We start from the raw sequence: 27264 nt of genomic DNA, 5'->3' as shown, positions 1-27264 counted from the left end.
TTTTTTTTCTTGCCTAATTGCTCTGGCTAGAATTTCCAATACTATAAAGAATAGGAGTAGTGAAAGAGGGCATCCTTGTCTAGCACTGGATTTCAAAGGGAGTGCTTCCAGTTTTTGCCCATTCAGTATGATATTGGCCTTAGGTTTGTCATAAACAGCTGTTATTGTTTTGAGATATGTTCCTTCGATACCTAGTTTATTGAGAGTTTTTAGCATAAAGGGCTGTTGAATTTTGTCAAAAGATACTTCAGAATTTTTAAAAGGTGAAAGTAAATCTACATCTTAAAATCAATGAAATGCAGAGGTATCCCGCACATATATGCATCCATTAAAAATATGTAGTATTTAGGCCCAACACAGTGGCTCACACCTATAATCCCAGTACTTTGGGAGGCCGAGGTGGGTGGATCACCTAAGGTCAGGAGTTCAAGTTCAGCCTGGCCAACATGGTGAGACCCCATTTCTACTAAAAATACAAAACATTAGCCAGGCATGGCGGTGGGTGCCTGTAATCCCAGCTACTCAGGAGGCTGAGCCAGGAGAATCACTTGAGCCCAGGAGGCGGAGGATGCAGTGAGCCGAGGTGGTACTATTGCACTCCAGCCTGGGCATATATATATATATATATATATATATATGCATTCCAACCTGGGCATATATATATGTGTGTGTGTGTGTGTGTGTGTGTGTGTGTGTGTGTGTGTGTGTAGTAGTAGTAGTAGTATTTTACACTTAAGGTTCCCATCTAAATACATTTTATACCCAAAATTCTGAAGATTAATATTAAGATTTCTTAGTTTGCAAAGCACTGCTCCAGTCAACTGATGGCCATCCCTGGGGGAGTGGTCTGGTAATACATGCTTCTCTCCCTGTAAGTCCATGCTGAGGCCAAGTTATGCATGGTCATGTTTTCCCTCCTTATCAATTATTAGTAGCAGCAATTTTTAGAATAAATCGTATCAAACTCAACATATGTTCTGCAGTTAAGGTTTTCACCAGATATTTTTTTCTGAGATCTTTTTATCTTACTAAACATGAAGCTAATTTAGTCATTATTGTAGAGAACCACATAGTCCTCCACTGACTGGGAGTATGCCATATTGTTTATCAGTTCCTTTTCTGATGGATGTTTACGCTGTTTTCCATGGTTGTCCTTTTATAATGCTGCAAAACATTTATGTGTAGTGTCCACATATGTTCTAATATGCCCAAAAGTAGAATGCCTAGATCTTAGGTGCTGCCCAAATTGCTCTGTACCAGGGATCTGCAGGCCCAGATAACAAATCCAGCCCACCACCTCTATTATGCAATCAGTGAACTAAAAATGGTTTCTTTAATTTAATGGTTATACAAGTACCCACATAATATCCTCAGCGTTGCCTCATGGGCCTCAACGTCTAAAATGTTAACTGTCTGGACCTTTAAGAAAACATTATAGAGTCCTGCTCTGTAGATAAATTGTGTTACTTTACCCTCACAGGAGCAATAGTTGAGAATTCCTGTGTTCTTCCATTCTCACTTAGACGTCACATTGTTTGACATTTGAGGTTTTGGCAATCTTATGAGTCAACGGTGGCATCAACTGGGCTTGCATTTTTGCATTTCCATAATAATTAATAACGGAGCACCTCTTACTATGTTTATTGACCATTTTTTTGTGACTCATTCAATTATTTGCTTTACCTATTTTCCTAAAAACTAATTCGTCTTAACTCATTTATTGGATATTTGTTGGATATTAATCTCTTGACTATTATATGTGTTGCAAATATCCTGTCTTAGGCAGTATTTAGCCTTCAGTTTGCCTGTGATGTCTTTTGACATTATATATATATTTTATTTCATTTTTAGTTAACAAAGAATAATTGTATATATAGCGATCCTCCTTTGTCCCAGAGGGAAACATTCCAAGATTCCCAATAGATGCCTGAAATCATGGATAGTTGAACCCTATATATACTATGTTTTTTCTTATAAATACATATCTTTGATAACGTTTAATTTATAAATTAGGCATAGTAAGAGATTAACAACAATAATAATAAAATAGAACAGTTATGACAATATACTGTAGTAAAAGTTATGTGAATGCACACTCTCTCCGTCTCCATCTCTCTATCCTTTTCAAAACATCTTAATATTTTCAGGCTGTGGTTGACCACTGATAACTGAAACCACAGAAAGTGATACAGTGGATAAGGGGGGGGCCTACTGTATTTGTGGGATACAACGTGATGTTTTGATACATGTATACATTGTGGAATGATCAAATTAGGTCAAAACTATTCATTTTTCACTGATGGTCTATGTTTATTTTGAACTCATATGTAAGAAATTCTTTCCTACCTGAGGTAATACAAATATTCTCCTATATCTTCTTCTAATTGTTTCTAATTATTGCTTTTCACCTTTAAGTCTTTAGCTCATCTCTACTTACTGTTTAGATATAGTGTCAGCTAGATGAAATATACTATTTAAATAAAACTCAAATCAGTTTTTCTCAAACAGATTTATATGAGAAACTACAAGCTTTAGAATATTTGTTTGATTTCTCTAATTATGAAGTCTAAAAAAAACTATTCAAACTTTTTAAGTTATAAATTATGTTTTAAGCGATACATAATTTATTTGATAGAAGGAAACACCATTAACTAAATTAAAACAAAGAATATTACTTCTATACTAACCAAAAAGTCTAATACTGAAGTCACTTCCCCAGTGCATAAAAAGTTTTACTTAAAATGTAATCAGCAGTTGTTTTTCTTTTCCTTTATACCCTTAGACTGAAAATGACTGTAACGGGCATTTTCAAGTAAGTTCAATTTGATTCGATGCAGTTTTATTGAACCTCTACTACCACGTGCCGGTACTAACCTACATACTGTCCAGAGTGGGAAAGAGCTTAATTCGTGTCCTCTTAGGGGCAACAAATAAAATCAGCACTAATAAACCAGACAAGTCAATCAACAAACAAATAAAACCTGTGGTTCAAGGCCTAAAGATGCAAATGATCAGAGAGGCATGTCTACATTGCTACTTGCTATGTGATCAATAATAAGCATCGGCTTCCCAGTTTTTCCCAATCTGCCTTATGTGAAATATCAAAAGCAGTGGCAGTAAAACAGCTGGAGTTAGTCTGTGGGCTGACATATAAATACATGCATGAGGGTGGCAAGTCTGTGTTCTATACACACTGAATGCCCCTAAAAACTGAACTTCACACGTTAAAGTCTCTATTCCATAAGCCTGTCTTTAGAGCTGAACTTACCTTAAAATAAGCATTTTAATCTAATTGCATGTTTCCTTTTACAAAATACTACAAAGCATTTTAACCCAAATAGGTGAGAGAGAGAGAGAAGTCTGTAAATTACAAGCTCTGATTTGTCTTTTGTTCACACTGACCAATGGTGTCATACAACTTGGTGAGTTCCTGATTTAGTCTTCTCAGGGACAGGCATGTACTAAGCAGCGAAAAAATGTGTGGCTTGTTCTGGAATAAAGAACAGCAGGCTATTTCATAACCCCTGGGGGCACCAATTTGTCAGCCCACAATGAAAATCAAGCTTAAGTATACAGCAAATGCATATTCATAACCACCATGTATTGTTCCTTTCAAATATCTCTCTCTTCCGCCAGGTATATATTCTGTATTTCTGTCCTGACTGATTGCGGTTTATCGCATGCTTGTCAAATTCATCTTTTTCCCCACCCTTGCCAATGATTTGGGATAAGGACTATGGAAGACCTAACAAGTTGAAAGACTCCATTTTTCCCCACAATGTTTTTCTGTCTATTACTGTTTCAAAGGAAAGCCCTGTGATGTGAATACTGAAAAGAGAATATAATTAAGCGTTCATTGTGGGTAGTCTTTTTGTTACCTTTGAAGTGCTGAAATTAACACAGCAATCTCTTGATTTTGCCTCGGTGGTGGCAGCTTGCTGAGAATAGTCATATTTTGCTGACAGAAATGGGCATTCGAAAGTGTAAATTAAATAACTTGATTTTATAGAATTCATTTAAAAGTGCATCTGTGTTGAACGTATCCCCATTTTACACTGCTCTGATTACATTTGACTTTTTGTTGACCTATATAAAAAGTGAAATTGTTTCATACTACAGGCTGCAAGACAGCTGAGGATAGAGTGATTATAAATGGTAAAAAGGAAAAGAAAAACGCAAGATTGTGGGACATTGATTCCTGCTGTGTTTCTATTGTATATTTGAAAATAATTTTAAAATAGGAATTATTAATAAAGTTCACAACAAAGAAAGAAATGAGACTAAAGGTGAAATTTCAGCTAAAAGGCCATCTTTAAGCTATATAAAAGGGAAAAGTCGTAAAATTAAACTATATAAAAAGAAATGAAAACAGAAAGCTATAGGCTAAGGTCATGACTATCTGCAGAGTCAGAGAGAATGTAAAATAGGATATGTTGCTACAGGAAGAGAAATTTTCAACCAAGAAAATCCATTAGAAATGACAAGGCTGCCCTCTTGCAAAAATAAATCACACTTTTGAGCTCTTTGAATCATGCTAATCCAAAAGTCTTATTCTGAGGGAATGAGCACTACAGTATGTTGGACAGAATGATTTGTGTCACAGCAAAATTTGAGGAAATGATTATACTTGTAAACACAACTATTTCAGTAATTTATTGAATTTGACTGAAATTTATTGTAGGCAAATAGAACAAATAAATGTATCTGTGGTTAAACGTATAAAACTTGAACATAGCAAATAACTACCACACCCTTAACTGAGGTGAATCTGGGCCGTTTCAGAGGAGAAAGGGGAAAAGGAGGTATTAGAGAAAGAGAGTCATAAGAAATATCAGAGAAATCAAACACCTGTACCCTGGCGCAGGCACCAGATTGAACCTGGAAGATTACACTTTTGAAATCCACTCAGCTGAAAGGTTAAAAATCCATCATGTCATTCATAAATATTTTGAGAGAGACTTCCCAGGCTTCAGTAGGCCTGGCAATGTGACATTTTCCATACTGAATGCATTTTCAATGCTAAACATATCTTAGCAATGGGCGCTATAATCTAAAGGAGATAAAGAATTCGATATCTGAAATATTTGGTTATTCTCCCCTTTTTCATTGATATCACTGATTGATAATGTATAAATATTGATCATAAAATTTTAAAGTAGATACATACATCGGTTGTATATTACACAGTAGAACAAATATTATGTTGTATATTAATATGATCAAATGCTATAGACCTGTTAAAAGTGGCAAGTAGCGAATGCATGAAAAAATATATATTTGACTTTCTTTTTGACAGCATTGCACAATCTAAACACCAATGTGTTGAAAGCATGCGTGTACTTAGTAGAGTTCAAGAGGAAATGAAGGATGATGTCATTAGCCTTTTTCGTCTGAAATTATATTGTTAAAAAAAACAGTGTCATCGTATGCCCTGCTGCATTATAAATTGAAATATTAAATAAATCTAAATATTAAGAAATAAATAATGCAAGGCAAATTAGTTGCACAATCTAGGACAGGCAAAGGGCAAACGTAAAAGTATTTCATACATATGATGACATTCTTGTGATTCAATGTGGCAAGTCTCTATAAAATCCCTTTATGACATCAATACTCTTTTAATATAAACCTCTAAATCACATTTAATGGCTATAAGAAAACCTTTTGGCACAGCAACATGTGGCACTGGAGGTAAACATTAACTGAAGGAAGCATTCACTGTAATGGGTTCTGACTACTAATGAGCCTTACCTCAGCTTTCTGTAAAAATAGAACAAATGGAAACACTCAGAGAACTGAGAAATGGTTCTTCCTTTCAGAATTAGTGCTTGTCACCCATTCCCATGACTTTCCATACCATGTGGGGCAAGTGTCTGACACCCAGGTCAACCTGCTCCTTCCGTCCAAATCTACAGTGCACTGGGTATCATTGACAAATGAAATATGATGGACAGCAAGCTGCCATGCTTCCTCCACTTCTACCTCTTTATCACAGTGGTTACTGTCACCTTATGAGAGTGTGTGAGAAAAGAACTGCAAAGTCATTTTCACCTTCTGGCCATCAGCTACAGACCCACCCTGCACCTCCCGAATCTTCTGTTTCCATTGTAAAGACATAGCCAAAGCCTTGGACCAGACTTTGGTCATCGCTCACCCTGAGTGCCAGTTGTCACCTTATCACAGTGCCCTACATGCCAGGGACAGGGAGATGAGGATCAAGCTGAAAGTCCACATTTAAATAGGGCTTCGGGGAAACTCAAGCCCCCCCACCACACACACACACATACATTTTTTCAAACCAGTTTATGTTTTGAAAGTTTGTGCTTTTGTCACCCCATTGTCACATTAATTGGAAAATTATGCCTAAACAATGATATTTGCTGAATAAAATTAGGTTTATGCCAACTTCAAGCAAACTTCAAACTTTCTTATATAATTCTTAAATTTACTACCAGCCCCCTCTCCAGGAGTTTGTTCTCAGTTCTGTAAGTTTGGGCCTTTCTGTTGCAAAGTCCCACAGCATTTTCCCAGCAAAGTCAATGCTCTTTCTTTAGGAGTCGTGCCTTCTCCCATCCACAGCAAATACCCAATGCATCTGCCATGAGGAGTCAGTGCAGCTGGCATGGCATAGCTGTCTCTGTCCTTCTGCCCTGAGGCTGGCTTTTCTCCTTCTCTCAAGGAAAATGTATAAAATATACTGGGTTTTTTTTTGTTTTGTTTTGTTTAACCAAGGTAATAAAACATTATATACTTAATAACCTTTTGTTGAACTGCACTTAACTCTGTCTAGTTACTATTTCAGTGAGCCAATTTATTTTTTGTTGTTGTTGTTTGTTTTTATTTTTTGGAGACAGGGACTTGCTCTGTCACTCAGGCTAAAGTCCAGTGGCACATTCATAGCTAACTGCAGCCTCAACCTCTCAGGCTCAAGAAATCCTCCCACCTCAGCCTCCCAAGTAGCTAGGACCACAGGCATGCACCACCAAGCCAAACTAATTTTTTTTTGAGAGAGATGGGGTTGCCCAGGCTTATCTCAAATTTCTGCGGTCAAGCACTCCTGCCTCAACTTCCCAAAATGCTGGGATTATAGGCATCAGCCACCACACCCAGCTAAGCCAGTTTAAAATGGCTGCATTACATGCATTCAAAACAAAATCACACAAAGACACAGAAGTTTTAAAAGGAAATATTTAGCAGATAGAAACTGATGTCATCACTTTGTGACTATTCCAGCCTCCCTCTCACATCCATGACCTCTGTGGCGCTCAAGATGCCTGCCCACCCTGCCTTCCTCTCCAGCCCCCAAGCCCTCTGCCTGGAAGCCAGACTCCAGCCAGACTTTGTCACTCACTAGGCCCTGACCACGCCACCTGGAATGCCTTTCTCACAGCTCTCTTCCAAAATCAGCTCTCTCCTTGGCATCTGCATGGCTTGGGAGAGCGTCCTTGGGTCTCATGTCTCATAATCTTCAATAAGTAGTGTTCGGAAGCTGTCCCCTGGCCCATGTGCCCAGATGGGCTCAATGCTTCAGATGGTACAGAACTCAATGTGTGAATTTTGGATGGGACTTCATTTCCGGTCCTTCTTTTTCACACTTGCGTGGCTGCCCTTCCCATCCACATTCCAATTTTCTTTCACTTTTCTGCTTTTTCCAGAAATAAGACTATTTTCTGAGGTAGAGCATGAGGGAGACAGAAAGCCCTGGAGAGAGAGAGACGGACAGACAGTTACAGTCACGGAGAGAGAGTGAAGGAGGGGATGTGTTTCTGTGGGAGATGCCCATGCACCTCACTTTGGGGCAGTGTCAATGTTGGTACCCACTCAGGTGTGTTTTGACACCCAAGACTTGACCCTAATTCTTCTTGGAATTTGATGGGGAGAGAACCTTGCTGTGGGCCCCTCATGGACCAGGAGCAGCCTGAACAGAGTTGGGCAGCTGCCTGAGAGTTCTAGGTGGAGAGGCCAGGAATTTCCCACAAGAACAACTCTCCATTAGTTCTGAGAGGAATGACAGTCCTTTGTAAGTTTCCCTGAGAGTTGAGAGCTGATACATCTGTTGTGGGAAAAACAGCCCAAGCCAAATACCATGCGGAGGCCAGGTGCAGTGGCTCATGCCGATAATCTTAGCATTTTGGGAGGCCAAGATGCACAGATTGCATGAGCTCAGTGTTCGAGACCAGCGTGGTCTCGAACAAAAAAATGCAAAAATAAAAGTAACTGGGCATGGTGATGGGCACCTATAGTCTCAACTACTTTGAGGGCTGAGGTGGGAGGATTGCTTGAGCCCAAGAGGTGGAGGCTGCAGTGAGCTGAGATCGTACCACTGCACTCCAGCCTGGGTGACAAAGTGAGACCTTGTCTCAGAAAAAAAAAAAAAGACCAAGCAGAGAGTATAGTGGATTAAATGGGGGCCCCCAGAAGATATGACCGTGGCTTAACCCACAGAACCTATGAACATGGCCTTATTGGAAAAAGGGTCTTTGCAGTTGTAATTAAATGAAGGATCTTGTGATGAGGTCATCCTGGATTACCTGGGTAGGTCCTAAAGCCAATGAGAAGTGTCCTTATAAGAGACAGAAGGGCACAAGACACAGAGAGAAAACTGTGCAGATAGAGGACAAGTGACTGCTGTTATGAAGCCACAAGCCAAGGGACAATGGGGGCCACCAGCAGGCAGAAGAGACAAGGAAGGATTCTCCCCCATGGCCTTCAGAGAGCACATGGTCTTGCCGACAGCTCAATTTGGGACTCTGGCCTCCAGAACTGTGATCAAATAAATGTTTGTTGTTTGAAGCCACCAACTCCATGCACTGTGTTCCAGTACTCTAGGAATAGCATATGGAGGACATCACTGGGAATCAGAGCTCTTAACTTTGGGAGCTGAGATGGTGGCCAAGTCAGCAGAGAGAAACAGCCTCATCAGTACCCCGATGGGGGATGGAGGATGAATTACCCAGCTTATAGTGGATAATCTTGACCTGAAACCACCCCTAAAGGAAAATGATCATTTAGTCAAATGTAACTGAGCTTGAAAGGACTACATTGAATTGATGTAACCAGATTGTGTTTCCAGCCACCAACAGCAATGGAGGGATTCTGCACCAAATTCAATTCATTTGTCGGAAAACCAAGAAATTTCTTTTAGCTTTGCATAACTAATTTTATGTCTGTATATTTTCAGACATTGTATAGCCATACTACACATCAGGGTTGCTTGGGGAGAATTAAATGAAAAAAAAAAAAGCTGCAATTTGTTGAGCTATTGTTACATTTGCAACATTTTACAAATGAGGGCATTGAAGCTCACTGTGGGCTGGCAGTTGCCACCTGGCTCATAGCTGGTAGATCCTGTTTGCTACCCAAGCCCTCTGGCTCCAAGCACAGTGCTCTCTTCTATCAGGCTACCAACCTATGTCTGCTTAATCTGATGATAAACATCTTTGCAGTGAGTGCAATATCGTATTTATGTTTTTGACCAGGCAGTGCCTCACACATACACGGACTGATTGTCAAATTTAATCGAATAACATAGCCTTGCTGTCCTTAAGTAGCCTGCCATCTGTCAGGTTTGGGGGATGTAATTAAAAATAAAATCTCCTGCCAACCCGTGAAACCTCTCCTTAAAGGTAGAGGAGACAGAACCCATTTTTATTATTGAATAAGCATTAACGCAGGCTGCGATGCACATCACTGGCAATCTGCTAAAGAGATCACAGAGGCAGAAAAAAACCTCAGACTTTTATATCACTGCTTTCCATACGTGTTCTCAAGACAGAAATAACTAGTCTCCAAGTAAGAAGATTTGACAACACCACTTGTTAAATATAGTTTATCCTAAATTCACCTGGTAATAACTGGGGTGGCCATCTGTGGGAGCTGATTGCCTTTATCCAAAGGAAAATTAAAACTTCTCCTATTTCCATGACAAGTAGGTAGGTTTACAACTTGGAGCCAGATGTCTAAACTCCCACCCTCCTTGAGATGGGGAGATGGAGTCTCTGTCTTCCTTCATGTTTACATTACTTCAAGGATACAGGCCTCAAGGAAAACATCCTTTTAGGTTGTAGAACTGGTGTGAAGCTTATTTGGCTTTTAAAAGTATTTATATGCATCTTAAACAGAAAGGGAAAGAATTTACAATTCCAACTCTTCTAAGGAAAATGTTCTAAGAAAAGGGAGGAGAACCTTCCAACCCCCGCTCCCTTTTTTTTTTTTTTTTTTGGATTCCTGTTTGCACTTTCGCTAGAGAGACAGGAAACCTGATTAAATTAGGACACAGAGCAATGCCTGCTCCGGCACTCCAGGGTGAGAGAAGGAATATAAGACAGCCCCGCCTGCAGAAGGAAACCAACAGGTGAACATCTCAGAATTTGAGGTGAGAAATCAAGGCAAGGGAAGGTAGACTCTGCTTCTGATATTATTTTGTCATCAAGATCTTGGGAAATGGGCTGAACATGGAGCTAACTTTAAAATCTCCAATTTGGAATCACGTCTAGTTTAGAGTAAGCCTGATGACACACACACACAGTGGTGTACCAGTCATGGTGATGCTAATAAAAACCCTCTCATCTAAAGATCGTTCTGTATCTTCTTCAAGTTCTGATAAGACTCCAAAGGGCATGGCTGTTGAAAAGAAGGGTGTTGGCATTTGTCCCAAGTCAAGCACATCCCATCACAATTTAATCATGTTGATGTACTCATTAAAATTGAAAAAGAGCTAGCCATTAACTTCTGCATAATCATTTCTCTACCTCTGGCTGAGTTATCTCAACTTTCTGACCTTCATGCTTAACCACTTAATTTTAACAAACGGGAATAATTTGTTAAGAAGAAAACTGAAGGGAAAAATATGAGTTAGGTATGAAAAAGATGATCAAATGAATGTAGGACTTTAGAAAATTCAAAGTTGAAGAGGGACCAGAAAGTAAAATATTTTTTAAATTATACTATTTTGTTGTTTTTTCTTTGACTTTATTTACCTGTTCTAAAGAAGCATACATCCTTAAAAAAAACTGAGAAAATCATAAAATTTTTAAAAAGGAAAAATTTATTATTCCAATACGCAAAAGTAAGTGCCATTAACATTTCCTAAGTACCTCCTTCAAGCATTTTCTCTGTTATCCCATTATATGCATAGTTGAGCTTCTACCATATACACTCTTATTTAATATTATAACACAAGTGTTTTCAACACTTTAAAACTTCTAATGTGTGGGTAATTTATTTCATAGCAAAAGATAACCAGTGCATTAGTTATCTATTGCTATGAAATAAATTACCCACACATTAGAATCCTACCAGCAAATAGACTGTTTATTATCTCAATAATTTCTTAAGGTTGGGAATCTGAGACAGGCTTAGCTGGGTGTTTCTAGTTTAAAGTCTCATGAGGTTGCAATTAAGACATTGTCTACAGCGGCAGTCACCTTGAAGCTTTACTGGGGCTGGGTGCCTATTTCCAAGATGGGTCACTCCAGTGGCTGTTGGCAGGAGGCCTCAGTTCCTCACCATATGGACCACTCCAGAGGGCTGCTTGAGCATCCTCACAACATAGCACCTTCTTCCACCAGAGCAGGTGATCTAGGAGAGAGCAAGGGTAAAGACACAATGTCTTTTATTGCATAGTCTCATAAGTCACACACAATCATTTCTGCAACCTGCTGGTGACACAGGCCAGCCATATTCAGTGTGGAAGAGGGGTGCACAAAGGAATGAACCAGGAGCGAAGAGCAACGCTGGAGGCCATCTTGAAGAGTAGCTACCACAATGGGAATTTGTAATGGCTGCATGTATCTTATCACATAAATCTCTACAACAGTATTAACTATTCATGCAAGATTGGATGTTATTTCTAGTATTTCTGTATTACAAACAACTCTCTAATAAGCACCTGTGTATATTAAGCTTTTCATCAGTACTTCAGATCACTTTTGTAGAATATAATCTCAGAAGTGGGATTGTTGAGCTAGAAAAAACCTTTTTCTTAATTTCCTTTTTAAGTTGGCTTCATAAAGCAAATGGACGTTTTATATTATTTCAATGAACATATGTATTTTCTTTCATGTGTTTGTGATAAACACCTTGAAATGCCTATGCAATGATTCATAACTGCATGATTATTTTTCACTTAATGAATTCTATATTCAGTATATGTTAGGTAGCTATATTATATATATAGTATCTTGATACTTATGGCAAGTGGGTTGTTTCATTGTTATTTAACCATTTTATAGATCCTCCTGAGTTTGTTTGTTGCTGTTATTTTGGACAACTTAGAACTTGATGAAGACCTAAAGAAGCTTAAACAAGTAAGTAATGAATGGGGAATTTTTTAAATCTACATTTTTTGAAAAAGGGCAAAAATCCAGGGGCAACCCATATGCTTAGAGGCAATATTGAAGAGTTCGAGCCTCAAAATAAAATTTAATGAGTTAAGGCTATCTAAGGTGGTAAAATGGTATTCTTTTAAGTTTAACTTTAATATTAACAAGGGAAACTTTCTATTGCTCTATAAATATCCTAGAAATAGTTTTGTTATTTTTGAATCAAAGTAAGATGGGCACAGTTTAGTAAATTGGATTTGGAGAGTGTTCTCTGTCTGCCATTAAATGAAGGTTGTTTGGAAATGAGACGCCTCAAGGCCAGATTGCCATTTTGCATAATTATATGTAATACTCTTTATCATCATCATAAAAATATTATGGTCAATCTGCCTGATCTCTAGACACTAAAGGAGAATTTAGTCGGGTGGCCATAGTGATTATAAGAAACATAACAGAATAAGTGATCAAATGTGTGCCCGGTTACGTATGAAAACAGACTGGATGTCATCGTGGTGAAAGTCATACCCCCAAAAATGAAACTCGAAATGTGTGGAGGCTATGTTCTTAATGGCAGGAGGATTACAGGTATAGTTAACCGTTCCCATAGCTTCTGTTGCATGGTGAATATCTGGCTTGAATATTTGGCACTATCAAAGAGTATAGACTCTTTGAGAAGTAGAGCTCACAAGAAAACCGGACTCTGGGTGGGATGTTCTTGTATCACCCTCCCCAACACTGACAGAATAGCTGAGATGTTAGCTACCAAACTCTACCCAACTGTTATAATGTTGTAATGTTGACAGAACCACACTGTTATAATGTTGACAGAACCATGGCTCTTAAACTTTCTATTTGGAATTATAAGCAGGCCCTCCATATTTGGAATTTTCCAAAGCTCTCTATTTTTAACAAAGCAAAAAGTGTAACCTTTTTAATTTTTTTATCTACCTTATGATCAGATTTGGCATTTCATTTTATTACTCTTCTCTTTAAAGCCTATGCTTTTAACAGAGGGTATCAATAAGAAAACACACACACACACACACACACATACACACACATTCACAAACACACGTTACGACGAATCCTACTCAGCTCTTACCAAGGAAGATTTTGAGTTCTTCACCACCCTACAGTTACCCAGGCAAATGGGCATCTTCCCGGGTCTGCTGGAGATGATGTCTTCCACATCTTTTCACTCTGTGATAGAAGGGATAGGTTCTTCAAATGCGAGTTGGGATATTCTTTTATGTCATCAATGAAAACACTTTGTGTGGCTTCTAGTTGCAGAAAAAATATCTAATAGGTGAGTTCAGAATTGAAAGTGACCAACTATGTGATTAGACATGACCAACAAAAATCTGCTGCAGTAGAACCACTTTAGTCCATGCTTTACAAATCTGGTGTTGAGTTGTAGCTTTTCCTTCATCCCATGTTTATTATGCCCAGATACTTGCTGTCCTCTGAGAGAGTACATTACTGTATGTATTCCATAGATAAAATTTAAAATATCCCATTTTTTTCTAACCAGTGCTACTGCCAGGTTCCATATGCTTTTAAATAACCATATAATTCCAGCCCTCATTTGTAAAATAATTTTTCTTCTGGAAAGCAACAAAATAAACGTATGTAGCAATTTTTTAGGTTTCTGAATTCAAACCTAACGATATTTTGCAGTGTTAATATTTTCAATATTCTAGGTTATTTATATATACATATATATGCATAGCCTACTTAAATTTTTGGTCATCTAAATATCTAGTTGTCACAATAGGCATTTCATTTTATTTTTATCTGACCCAAGTGAAAAACCAACAATAAAAAGTCAGGACTTTAATTGGCATTGACATTCTTCCTGAACTTTAAAGTTTTAACAAACTATATGATTCTTCACTTCAAGTAAATGTCATTAGTTATAAAATGGCTTTTAATCACTTGCTAGATATTAGTGAAGCTTTGTGTTTCTGGAAATTCTGTTCATCAGAACTGGTTATTCAATTGCTCCTGCCTACAATTTGGACCATATACTCTGGGTATTTGAGCATTGAAAACTCCAATCATAAATAAAGCAGCAATTCCATCTGTGTTAGTACTTTTTACACTGTTCCTTATTTATGATTGGACTGAAACTATGTAGCTATTAAATTCTTCTATTAATTTCATACTTGAAACTCATAGAACCTGAAATTAATTAGTGCAAATATTATTAAACTAAGTTAAAGTGTTCCTTGTTAACTTTCTCTCATTCTTGTATGGTTATGTTTTGTGTTCTCACTAGTTTTTAAAAAGTGTCATTTTTTATGTCCCTGATTTTTCTTATTTTCAGTGATCTTGGCCTTAAAGGTAGGGCTCATTTGTATGTTTTTAAGAACACGCACATTCGCGTGCATGCACTTTCATATACACACATAGTGTGTGTATATTTGTGGATACCTGAAATTATTTGTAGATACCTGAAACTTTAGGCTGCCTTTTACAGATTCTTTTTAAAAAACAATAAAATTATTACACTGAATATTTGTTTAAATTGTCCATGTACAGATCCAGCTCTTAAGATTTATATTTACATACACTATTTTTACTATTCCCAGACAGAGCGTAGAGTGGAGGAAATGTTCAAAAAAAAGTGTTTGATTTTCTTAATGTTTCAAGTTTCAGAAAGCACTATACATTCCAAATTTCTTCTCTGTTCAGTTCAACCTTTTTGCTTCTTTACCACTTCTGCCAGTCTATAGATTCTCATGGGTCTGGTGATAATGGTTGAATGCTTGCTCAGTATCAAGTGTTTTATATTTTCACCTATTTTTCAAAACAACCCATTCGATGCAATTATTATTATTATGTCCCTCTTACAGATGAGGAAACTAAGACTCAGAGAGGTCAGGTAACTTGCTCCAGGTTACACAGCCAACAAATGTCAGAGCTAGAATTTGGACCTAAAGCCCACATGCTTAACCACTAAACTACATTGATTCAAACTAAAGCTATATAAAGGCCAAACATGAGTCCGGCATACTGTGGAGGCTCACTCATAGGACTATTAATTATTTGTTTATAAATAATAATGTTGTAGATAACAAAGGCATCGTTATATTCACCAAGTGAGCTGTTAAAAGGAAGGATGGTTTCTGAGGAATAGAGGTGCATGCAGCAACCCAGTCATTAAAACTATCCAGGTCAGTTCTTTGTTTCCTCTCAAACCTCAGAGGATCTAATAGAGCCACTGGAGTTATGACCTTGCCGCATGATGGCAAAACCACTCAAGGTGCCTCTTCTCAGTGATCTTCTTGGAGTGATGATCCTCCTCAGATCCAACATAACAGGCTTGCAGCAGAGTGACATTTTAGTGACTTTAATGTCTTGTATTACAGATGTGTTTTTAACTGTGTTAATATATAAAAGTTGGTTCATAGATTTTTTTCAAGAATAAAAAAAACCAGTGCCAGTTACCTCTGGAATGGGGATGCTAACATGCAGCGCTCAGTAGGAATCAATCAAGGAAGAGGGAGCAGTCCTCGTGCTGGGAGAGGAGAGGCCACCCTTAAGCTAAGGGTGTGAGATGGTGGTAGAAAGTGAGAAGGTGCTAGTGACGAAATAGAATGGAAAGGAAGGAAGAAGTAAAGTAGAAAACACTGGATATGAAATAAAGGGTATGAATATAACCCAGTGATAGAGGTGCAGGAATCTGGCCAAATCCAGAGTTAGGAGTGTGACAAAATCAGTGGCCAAATGTCAAAGCCCACCAGGGCCTTTCTCTCAGAAGCTCGCAGAGGGCAGGCGTGGGCTGCATGATGGATGGTTGGTGGGCCTGTGTTCTCCTGAAGTAGAAGCATGGTGCTGTATGTCTTTTCCCATTATTTTTCTATGCTACCTCTGTGTGCATCAGAGGTGGTTTCTAGCCAAGGACTGCTGAGCTCTAGGGGTCCTCATGAGACGCTATGGTGTCATTTTTAATACTTCAGGAAGCTGGAACAGAATTGTGCATTTGCCTAATATAAGCCTGCACCTGCTAAATAAAATGTCAAGTTTAATACTTTTAGCTGGAAATCTAAAAATTCTAAGTGGCAGCACTGTTTCCTTAATGCTATAGTGCTAAAGTATTTTCATATTTACTTTCCTTTAAGCAAATTTGTTTAAAGCTACAATGAATTTCTTGTTTCTTGATCAAGGCATTTTGGCAGGAAAAAATGTTTGGGTTTTTTTTTTTAGAATGCAGAGAAGAAGATCAAAGGGCTTTTTGCACACAAATTTTGTGAGGTTCTGATGTGTTTATTCCCATCACCTCTCTCCAAGGTATCACCAGTGTGTGCCGTGATGGTCACCTCTATGGCTTTTCCTTTGTCACCTCCCACAATCGTGTTTCAAAAACTCACCTCAATCATATAATCATATGAAATTCCTCTATTGCTTTCCCTGTGTGTTATGTATAGGACACAAATGATTCCTAATAGCAGCAATAGGGCAGCATAATCTTTTCACAGCTGCCATCATTTACATGACACCCACATTGAATTACATCGAAACCATATTTCTCTTTTCAGCATCTCCAAGCCAGTGCAGAGACCTGGGAAAAATATTTATGTGTGTGTATATATTACAGACATGTAATATATATGTAATATATATGTAACATGTATGTCTATATCTTAAATACAAAAATGATATATTTTGCCATTTTGTATTACATATATGTAGTATCTATACATATATGTATATATTAAATATAAAATTATATTTAAATATATTTAATATATGACATATACAAATTATGTGTGTAATATATAACAGAAAAATTATATTTCTTATAGTTAATATTTATCATATATATAACACACTGTTTCTACGTGAAATCTAAAGCTTGACTAAGAATGAGATTCCTGTGAATGTGTGATTGTGATGAGCTGAGGAGAATCCTGATAAATCAGTCGGTATGGCAACCACAACAAAACCCTTGACCTAAAAGATGATGACCTTGAAGCTCAAGTAATGTAGGATTAACACTGGGGAATGTAGACAGAGTTCTGCAAGGTTTGAAGATGAAGAGAATTCTTGCAGCTTTAATGATTTTTGCAAATTCAGTGCAAGATAGATATAAAGCATTTTCTTTTAAGCAATAGAAAATTCATTAAACTTTGAGGGAAGGAAAAAAACCCATGAAAAAGCCCCAGGGGAAGAATCATTGAAAAGGGAAGTATAGATAGTCTGTTTAGATTAAATTCAGAGCTGTGAAATTGAAAACTGTTTCCCCAGCTCTGTATCCAGTCTCATTTGGATTCTGGTTCCAATTTGATGATGTTTGGTGTTTGCTAGAGTCCGCTTCATCGTGGTGGGTAGATATTATGTATTAAGAATCATTCTCTCTTACCGGCTGTGATTTTTTTAAACAAAAACCACAAATATCTTATATTCTCTTTTGTTAAAGATGAATTACAGGTGAATGTTTTTCTTTAGACTTAACCCGTATGATAGTTGATTTTATGTGTCAACTTGACTGGGCTAAGGGAAACCCAGATCACTGGTAAAGCATTGTTTCTGGGTGCATGTGTCAGTGGTTCTGGAAAGATTTGCATTTGAATTGGTAGACTGAGTAAAGCAGACCCCCTTCCCCAATGTAGCTGAGCTACTTCCAAAGCTTTGAGGGCCCAAATAGAACATGAAAGTGGAGGAAGATTGAATTTGCAGTCTCATTGCCTGTGCTATGTAAACAACCTTCTCCTGACCTCAGGAATCCCGGTTCTTAGACCTTCAAACTGTTGCCATGGCTTCCAAAGGTCTCCAGCTTGAAGAGGGGAAATTGTGGGATTTATCAGCCTCCATAATTACATGAGCCAATACCTTAAAATAAATATTTATGTATATTTTATTGGTTCTGTTTCTCTGGAGAATCCTGCTTAACACACCCTGAAGCTCTCATTTGCATCTCCGTTTTGTCGCCTATATTGAGCTCATTCCAGATTGAGGGCGGTAGCAAGGTGGCAGGGATGTTGTTGGAAGATGCCCTTCAGCTGAGCACTGGTTGCATCTCCTGACGTTAGTTGAATCTTCAGTCTTCTCAGCATTTTGTCAGTCTCTCATGAATGAACTCAAACTAACGTAATTTTAAAAGATGGACATGGCCGGGTTTGGTGGCTCACACCTGTAATCCCCGCACTTTGGGAGGTTGAGGCAGATGGATCACGTGGTCAGGAGATCGAGACCATCCTGGCCAAAATGGTGAAACCCCATCTTTACTAAAAATACAAATAATTAGCCAGGTGTGGTGGCATGCACCTGTAGTCCCACCTACTTGGGAGGTTTAGGCAGGAGAATCACTTGAACTCAGGAGGTGGAGTTTGCAGTGAGCCAAGATCACCCCACTGCACTCCAGCCTGGGCAACAGAAAGAGACTCCATCTCAAAAAAAAAGACTGATATAACTGTTACAGGAGCAAATGCTGTCTATTGAGAACTACCTTGTCTAGGCTACTTTATATTAAATTATCAAATTTAATCCTAAATATTAAAAATGTAGCAACTAACATTCAGGGCAGTGAATTTCCTGCCCAAGTCCACACAATTCATATGCGCCTGATTCAGAGTCAGAAAGGCTCTCTGACGCTAAACCAACGTCCTTGCCGAAAGAAGACGTGCTACTGCAGAGAACCAGCTCCTTCATTTATAATGAAAAGCATATCTCGGAAGTGGATTGGATGAGATGCTTATGCAATTTGTAAATCAGCATATTCTCTCCCTACGGGTGTACAAAGAAGGAGCCAAATTATAATCAGACTATAGCTTAGTGAGCCAGGAATCAGTATGGGAAAGGAGGTAAGAAAGGTTGTGTGTTTCAAATACATAGACGACGGTTTGATGGGTGCAGCAAACCACCATGGCACATGTAAACCCATGTCACAAACCTGCACGTTCTGCACATGTATTCTGGAATTTAAAGTAAAATTTAAAGATAAGTTTTCTATATGTATTTTATTTTATTGTATTTTAGGTTTGGGGGTACATATGAAGAACATGCAGGATTGTTGCATAGGTACATACATGGCAATGTGGTTTGCTGCCTTCCTCCCCATCACCTATATCTGGCATTTCTCCCCATGTTATCCCTCCCCAACTCCCCACCCCACACTATCCCTGCCCTAGTTCCCCCCCACAGACCTCAGTGTGTGATGCTCCCCTCCCTGTGTCCATGTGTTCTCATTGTTCAACACCCACCTATGAGTGAGAACATGCGGTGTTTGATTTTCTATTCTTGTGTCAGTTTGCTGAGAATGATGGTTTCCAGGTTCATCCATGTCCCTGCAAAGGACACAAACTCACCGTTTTTTATGGCTGCATGGTATTCCAATATATACTGGCATAGGCTAAGATAGGCTGAGATCTGAGGTATCTCTTTTACAGCTGAGCTATTAGTGACCCAGAAACTAAATCTACTCATTCTGTGAAATTGGGATCTGGACACTCATCTACTATGCTATAGATATTATGTCAGGGGCCAAGGACATGTGCTGGTCAGGACAGTCTCTACCCTCAAAAATAACTCATGAGCCACTGGGAGAAAAAGACAAGTAAACAGGCAGTTTGGATTCAATGATGATCATTATAAGGATAAGGTTTTGGAGGCACACAGAACACATCTAAAGCAGACTGTGAAATCAGGGACTTTTCTCACAAGCAGGTAGGTGCAGACTGAAATCTGGAGGTTGAATAGTGCTTGTCCAGGTGAAGAGGGCTGGAAGAAGATGACATGAAGGAGGGTACTGAAGACCAAGGGAACAGCAAACTCTTTTTAGGTGAGAAAAAAAAAAGAGTGGCTTTGTGGACACTAAGAGATCCCCTGTGGCTGATGTGTAGAGCAAGAGAGAAAATCGTGAGCTGGAAAAATAAGCGGAGACCAGCATATGAAATGCTTGAGCAGCACTAAGCATTTAGATATTATTCTGATGGCATTTTTGCCACAGGGTGTCATAATCATACCAACATTTTGGTGTCGGTGTGAAATGAACTGAAGGCCACTTAGACTGGAGATGAAAGAATCAGTTCTTGAGGCAAGTGGTGATGGCAGCCTGAACAAAAGGAAGTAGGAACAAGAGAATATTAAAAGTGGTGAAGTACAGAGAAGAGAATTGCGTGATCAATTGGATATAGGAAGTAAGAAAAACCAGAATGCAGGAATGTCACCCCGATTTCTAGATTTCTAGATTTCTTTAAGTGCACTGAGGGTTAATAAATAAATGGTATGAGCCAGTGAGGAGGAGCCAAAATGTGGATGAGAAGTCACGGCACAAAAGGTAAGAGAAATGCCTAGAGTGTGTTTGTCATCAAAATCAAAAGGTGAAAGAGTTTCAAGAGAGAGGCTTGTTCAACAATCTCAAAGACTTCAGAGAGGTCAAAAAAATAGTCACCATAGAAAACAATCCTGTTTACAGTAGCATCAAAAAGAATAAAATACTTAGGTATAAACTTAACCAACGAGGCAAAAGACAAACACCCTGAAAACTATAAAATACTGAGGAAAGAACTTAAAGAAGGCACAGATAAAGGTGAACTCTGACTTACAATCATTCCACTTACATTGTTTTTTTTTTTTAGGCAGAATCTCACCCTGTCCCTTAGGCTGGCATGCAGTAGCATGATCTTGGCTCACTGCAACCTCCACCTCCCAGGTTCAAGTGATTCTCCTGCCTCAGCCTCCCGAGTAGCTGGGATTACAGGCAGGGCCACCACACCCAATTAATTTTTGTATTTTTATTAGAGACAGGGTTTCACCATGTTGGCCAGACTGGTCTCAAACTCCTGACCTCAAGTGATTCACCTGCCTCAGCCTCCCGAGTAGCTGGGATTATAGGCCTGAACCACCTCGCCCAACAACTTACAATTTTCTGATTTTATGGTGGTACAAAACAGAGTATGCTTCTCAACTTATGATGGAATTACATCCAGAAAAAACTCATAGTAAGTTGAAAATATCATAAACAAAAAAAATGCACTTTTAACTTACAATATTTTCAACTTATAATGAGTTTATCCACATGAAATTCCATTGTAGGTTGAGGAACATCTGCAAGTGGTAAGTCATTCTGTGTTGAAGAACTGTAAGACTTAATATTGTTAAAATGTTCATATCACCCCAAAGTTGCAAAAGATTCAATGCAATTCTTCTCAAAATTCCAATGGCATTTTTTGCGAATATAGAAAAGAAAATTTGAAATTCATATGAAATCTCAAGGGATACCAAATACCCAAAACAATTCTGAAAAAGAAGAATGAACTTGAAGATGTCATACTTCCTGATTTTAAAACATGTGTAGTAATCAAAACAGTATGATACTGGCATAAAGACACACATATAGACCAGTGGAACAGAATAGAGAGGCCATAAATAAATTCTTACATATATAGTCAAATGGTAATCAGCAATGATGTCAAGACCACACTGTGGGGAAAGGACAGTATCTTCAACAAATGGTGTTGAAAACTGGATAGCCACACACAAAAAAGAATGAAGTTGGGTCCTTACCTTATATATGAAAATTAACTCAAAGCAGTTTAAAGACCTTGACAAAAGACCTAAAACCATAAAACTCCTAGAAGAAAACAAGGCAAAAGTTTCATGACATTGGAACTGTCAGCGATTTATCGGCCATGGCACAGGCAGCAAAAGCAACCGTAGGGGACTGCATTAAACTTAAAAACATTTGTGCACCAGAGGAAACAATCAATAGAGTGAAAAGTCAACCTATGGGATTATAGAAAATATTCCCAAACCATGTCTGATAAGGAGTTAATATTGAGAATATGAAAGAGCTCCTATAGCTCAACAAAAATACAAATAATCTGTTTTAAAAATAGGCAAAGTACTTAAACTGACATTTATCTAAAGAAGATATGCAAATGGCCAAGTAGATGAAAAGATGTTCAACATCACTAATCATTAGATAAATGCAAATAGAAACCAAAATGAAATATCACTTTATACCTGTTAGGATGGACACTATCCAAAAAACAGGCAAGAGTGTGGGAAAATCGCAACATTTGTGCATTGTTGATGGGAATATGAAATGGTGCTGCTGCTGCTGCTGCAGAAAACAGCATGGCAGTTTACCAAAAAATCAGACATAGCATATATGCTATAATACACTTCTGGGTGTATATATCCAAAAGAAATGAACATAGAATCTCAAAGAGATATTTGCACACACATGTTCATGGCAGTATTATTCACAACAACTGGAAGGTGGCAGCAACACTAGTGTCCATCAGTAGATGAATAGATAAACAAAATATCATTCAGCCTTAAAAATGAATAAAACTTTGTCACATGCTACAACATGGGTGAACCCTGAGGACATCAAGCTAAGTGAGATAAGCTAGTCACAAAAAGACAAATTCTATATAGTTTCTCTTATATGAATTTATCTAAAGTAGTCAAATTCAGAGAAACAGAAGACAGAATGATAGTTGCCAGGGACTTGGGAGAGGAGTAAAAGGGAGCTTTTGTTCAGTAGGTACAGACTTTCCATTTTGAAAGCTAAAAAATCTGGAGATCTGTTGTACGACAGTGTGACTATATTCAACACTACTGAATGGTACAGTTAAAATGATTCAGATGGGGCTGGGTATGGTAGCTCCCACCTGTAATCCCAAAACTTTGGGAGGCCAAGGTAGGCAGATTGCTTGAGTCCAGGAGTTTGAGATCAGCCTGGGCAGCGTAGCAACACCCCATCTCTACTAAAAATACAAAATATTAGCCTAGCCGGACATGGTGGTATATGCCTGTAGTCCCAGCTACTTAGGTGGCTGAGGTGGAAGGATTGTTTCAGCCCAAGAGATCAAGGCTTCAGTAAGCTGTAATTATCCCGCTACATTTCAGCCCGGGCAACAGAGTGAGACCCTGTCTCAACAACAGCAACAAAATGATTAAGATGACAAAATGTATGTTATATTATCTGTGCCACAATTAATTAATTCTTTTATTTAAAAGTGGTGGCCATATGAACAATAAGCAGGTGTGGTTAGTGATGGCAATAAGAGCCAGCTCAGGGCTTTTGATGGAACAGAGCTGGCTGCAGAGACAGGTAAGGAAGTGAGGGTGGATCATGAACCTTTCCTCTCAAACTCCTCATACTCTGTTTCCAGCTAGACCACCTGGTTGCTGCCTGATTCCTAATTTTGTTGGATATGCTAAAACCACTTGCCACAGTGCTACCCAGCCTTTTCCCACTGTGCTATGCATAGAGAATGATATTTGCACAGCACACTGAAGCCAATAGGTAGGAAGCACAAGCAGCTGGAAATACCAGATCTCAAGGATTCCTGCTCCTCCAGGGAACAGCTGCCCAGGAGCTACAGGACCATCCCCTTAAGAACCTATACATCATTAGTAGCTGAGGGTTGGAAAACTCGGGGTTTTACCCAAAGCTGTCAATACTACCCAACTTCACTTGAAGCCACTCTTTCCATCTTTTGGTCAGAGATGACTCTTGATGTCAGTTTATTATTGGCCATAACTTTCCATGATGTAAGTCTCAAAAGATCATCTTACAAAGAATTTGATCCGATGTTTCTGAAATAGCTCCATCAATGTTAGACTTACTTGTTATAATAAATTCTCTGTTACACTAAGACACAAACAGCAATAAAAATTGATTTGAATAAATGAAATGGCTAAGACTAAGAGCAGTTTAGATCAAGGTTTAAGCCAAGATGTCCCAACAAACAGAGGCTCAGAATTTGGGGTTATCAATTATCAGCATAAAAACAACAGCCTAAGAATCTAAAGTCAATCAAAAAGTAGAAATATGGGAGGCCAAGGTGGGAGGATCACTTGAGCCCAGAAGTTGGAGACTAGCCTGGGCAATATAGTGAGACCCCATCTCTGCAAAAAATAAAAAACTAGCCCAGTGTGGTGGTACATGCCTGTGGTCCCAGCTGCTTGTGAGGCTGAGGTGGGAGGATCACTTGAGCCCAAGAGGTCATGGCTGCAGTGAGCTGTGATTATGCCACTGCACTTCAGCCTGGGCAAGAGAGACCCTGCCCCAGAAAAGATAAATATAGAAACAGCCACCTGGATTTTTACAGTCAAGAAAGTAAAGATGGGAGATTCAGGAAGTCAGTTCAAAACAGGAGAGATACCTGTTAGAATTGATGTCCTCCTGATATGAGTGGAATTGGGTCCCTCAAATAGCTATGTGGAAGCCCTACCCCTTAGTCCCTGTAAATGTAATGTGATTGGAAATAGGGTCTTTGTAGATGCAATCAAGTTAAGATGAGGTCATTAGGATGGTTTCTACTCTAATATGACTGGTGTCCTGATAAGAAGAGACACAAAAATAGAAATATCATTTGACCCAGGAATCCCATTACTGGGTGTATACCCAAAGGATTATAAATTGTTTTATTATAAAGACACATGCACACTTGTGTTCATTGCAGCACTGTTTTCAATAGCAAAGACCTGAAACCAACCCAAATGCCCATCAATGATAGACTGGATAAAGAAAATGTGGCACATATACACCATGGAATACTAGACAGCCCTAAAAAATGGTAAGTTCATCCATGTCCTTTGCAGGGACATGGATGAACCTGGAAACCATCGTTCTCAGCAAACTGAAATAAGAACAGAAAACCAAACACCACATGTTCTCACTCATAGGTGGGTGTTGAACAATGAGAACACAAGGAAACAGGGAGGGAAGCATCACACACTGGGGTCTATTGGGGGGCAGGGGGCTAGGGGAGGGATAGCAGGGAGTGGGGAGATTGGGGAGGCATAACATTGGGAGAAATACCTAATGTAAGTGACAGGGGGAAGGAGGCAGCAAATCACCATGGCATGCGTGTACTGTACATCCTGCAAGATCTGTGCATGTACCTCAAAACTTAAAGTATAATTTAAAAAATAAAAAAGAGACACAGACTCAGACACACAGGCACTGTGTAACAATGGCGGTACAGATTGTAGTGAGGTGGTATACAAGGAACACCAGCTTGGCTGGCGTCACCAGCAGCTGGGAGAGCCCCGTGGAACAGACCTTCCGCAGAACCTCCAGAAGGAGCTTACCTTGCTGACATCTTGATCTCAGATTTGCAGCCCCCCAGAAATGTGAGACAACGCATTTCTGTTGTTTCAAGCTTCCAGAGCCTTGTTCTCTAGCCTCAAGAAGAGATGATCCCTTCTAAAGCTGGAAAGCCGCCCAGCTGAGAGTGTGGGGCAGCGGGGAACAGTGCACGCATCCGTGGGATCCTAGGCCAGCTTGCACCTCCCTGGAGCAGCTTTCTCAGCAGTCGGAGTCATTTTCTTCTGTTTTTCTTTGATTATGAGAATCAAACAAATCCCATCACAGTAAACCTTATAGACTTGAGACTTTCTTAGAGGAAAGGTTTCTGTAAGCCCTTCTAGAACTTCATTTCATGTATGATTAACCCAAACCAGAGGGACATTGTTTTAGAGACCTTTTCTTTGCCTCATCCACGGGTACTTCAGACTGTTTTGTTAGAGTGATCTCTCTTACCGTGGAGCAAACATGACACCACATAGCTAAGATTGTCCACTCAAGTTTACATTGGGGGGGTTGTCAGTTGCATCATTCTTTAATTGTGCTAATTCAAAATTATTTTCATTAGAGTTTTCAAAGTACTCTGCAAGGTAACTCCTTAATTTAAAAAATAAATAAATAGGCCGGACATGTTGGCTCATGCCTGTAATCCCAGCCCTTTGGGAGGCCAAGGCAGTTGGATCACCTGAAGTCAGGAGTTTGAGACCAGCCTGGCCAACATGGTGAAACCTCATCTCTACTAAAAACACAAAAAATTAGCCAAGTGTGGTGACAGGTGCCTATAATCTCAGCTACTTGAGAAACTGAGGAAGGAGGATCGCTTGAACCCAGCAGGTGGAGGTTGCAGTGAACCAAGGTTGCACCATTGCACTCTAGCCTGGGCAACGAGCAAAACTCTGTCTCAAAAATATATATATAGATATATATATACATATATATAGTGGGATTTGGAGGGAAAATGTGCCCAAACTGGGGAGAAGCTCACACTTCAAGTCCACCTGAACACCGCCCACTGCTTAGCTATAAGGATGCTATTTTATATTGTTTCCTTTAATCAAGAGGACAAAATTTTTAAGAAGCATGAGCTTACTGCACTGCACCATTCAAAACAAAAAGGATGGTAACGAAGGGCAAACTCGCAGTACTTTTTCTCTCCCATCCTGTCATAGGCAATGGGAAAATAGATTGCAATCATTCTAAGAAAAAAGCATCACAATTTGTTCTCAGTTTTAGGCAGCAACTGACAGTTGTTGAATTACAAAAAGGCCCTCTTGTAGTTGTGTTAAGATTCACTGTGAGGAGTTAGAAGACTGATGCTTATCCTGTGTGTACCTAAACGTTAAATAGTAATGCGCCGGAGCTGGAGTCACTGCCCTGATTCCTTTGGACTCAAGTTTTACACAGTCCGTTTGGCTCTTTTTTCAAGTAGTTCATATACTTTTCTGTTCTTCTAGAAACATCCTCACTATCTGCTTTATCTAAATCCATTCCTCAAATATTTGAGTCCCTACCTACCATGTGCATAACGCTGGGCCAGGCATGAGAATAAACAATCTCTTTCCTCACACGGAGCCTTCTGTTCTATTATGGGAGTTGGATGTAAATCCAGCAATTAATGCCTAAATATGTAAAGAGCGAGATGAGCTTTGTTCGGAAAAGAACATCATTTAAAGAGAGACACTTGTAGAAGACCCTGACACAAATGGTTACTGAAGACAGTTACAGGAGAGCCAAGTATTGCGAGATGAGATTTCTCGGAGGTGTGGCGGGGCAGGGGAGGGGAGCACACTCCAGGGAGAAGGGAAAGCCTCTGTGCACCTGGAATGCAGGAAGACCAGGGTGGAGTGATACAGAGTAAGTGTGGGCAAGTCAGCAGGGCATGCACCATGC

General features: G+C 39.0%; 1 protein-coding gene across 8 annotated transcripts in view; it reads left to right on the top strand.

The window, feature by feature from the left end:
- NALCN (sodium leak channel, non-selective) overlaps nucleotides 1-27264 on the top strand; it is a 368748-nt gene that overhangs the window by 233785 nt on the left and 107699 nt on the right. For 7 of the 8 annotated variants that reach the window (XM_032246167.1, XM_032246168.1, XM_032246165.1 and 4 more), the window contains one exon: nucleotides 12234-12308. The exons of the other annotated variant lie outside the window; for it this stretch is intronic. In XM_032246167.1, the coding sequence (XP_032102058.1) occupies nucleotides 12234-12308 (75 nt within the window). The remainder of the gene's footprint in view (nucleotides 1-12233; nucleotides 12309-27264) is intronic. 8 annotated transcript variants of the gene reach the window in all.

This window comes from Sapajus apella, unplaced genomic scaffold (genome assembly GCF_009761245.1).
Source record: "Sapajus apella isolate SASKATOON/1434 unplaced genomic scaffold, GSC_monkey_1.0 scaffold60, whole genome shotgun sequence".
Lineage (NCBI taxonomy): Eukaryota > Metazoa > Chordata > Mammalia > Primates > Cebidae > Sapajus > Sapajus apella.
The sequence above is the reverse complement of the archived record's forward strand: the minus strand, read 5'-3'. Positions and strand labels throughout refer to the sequence as shown.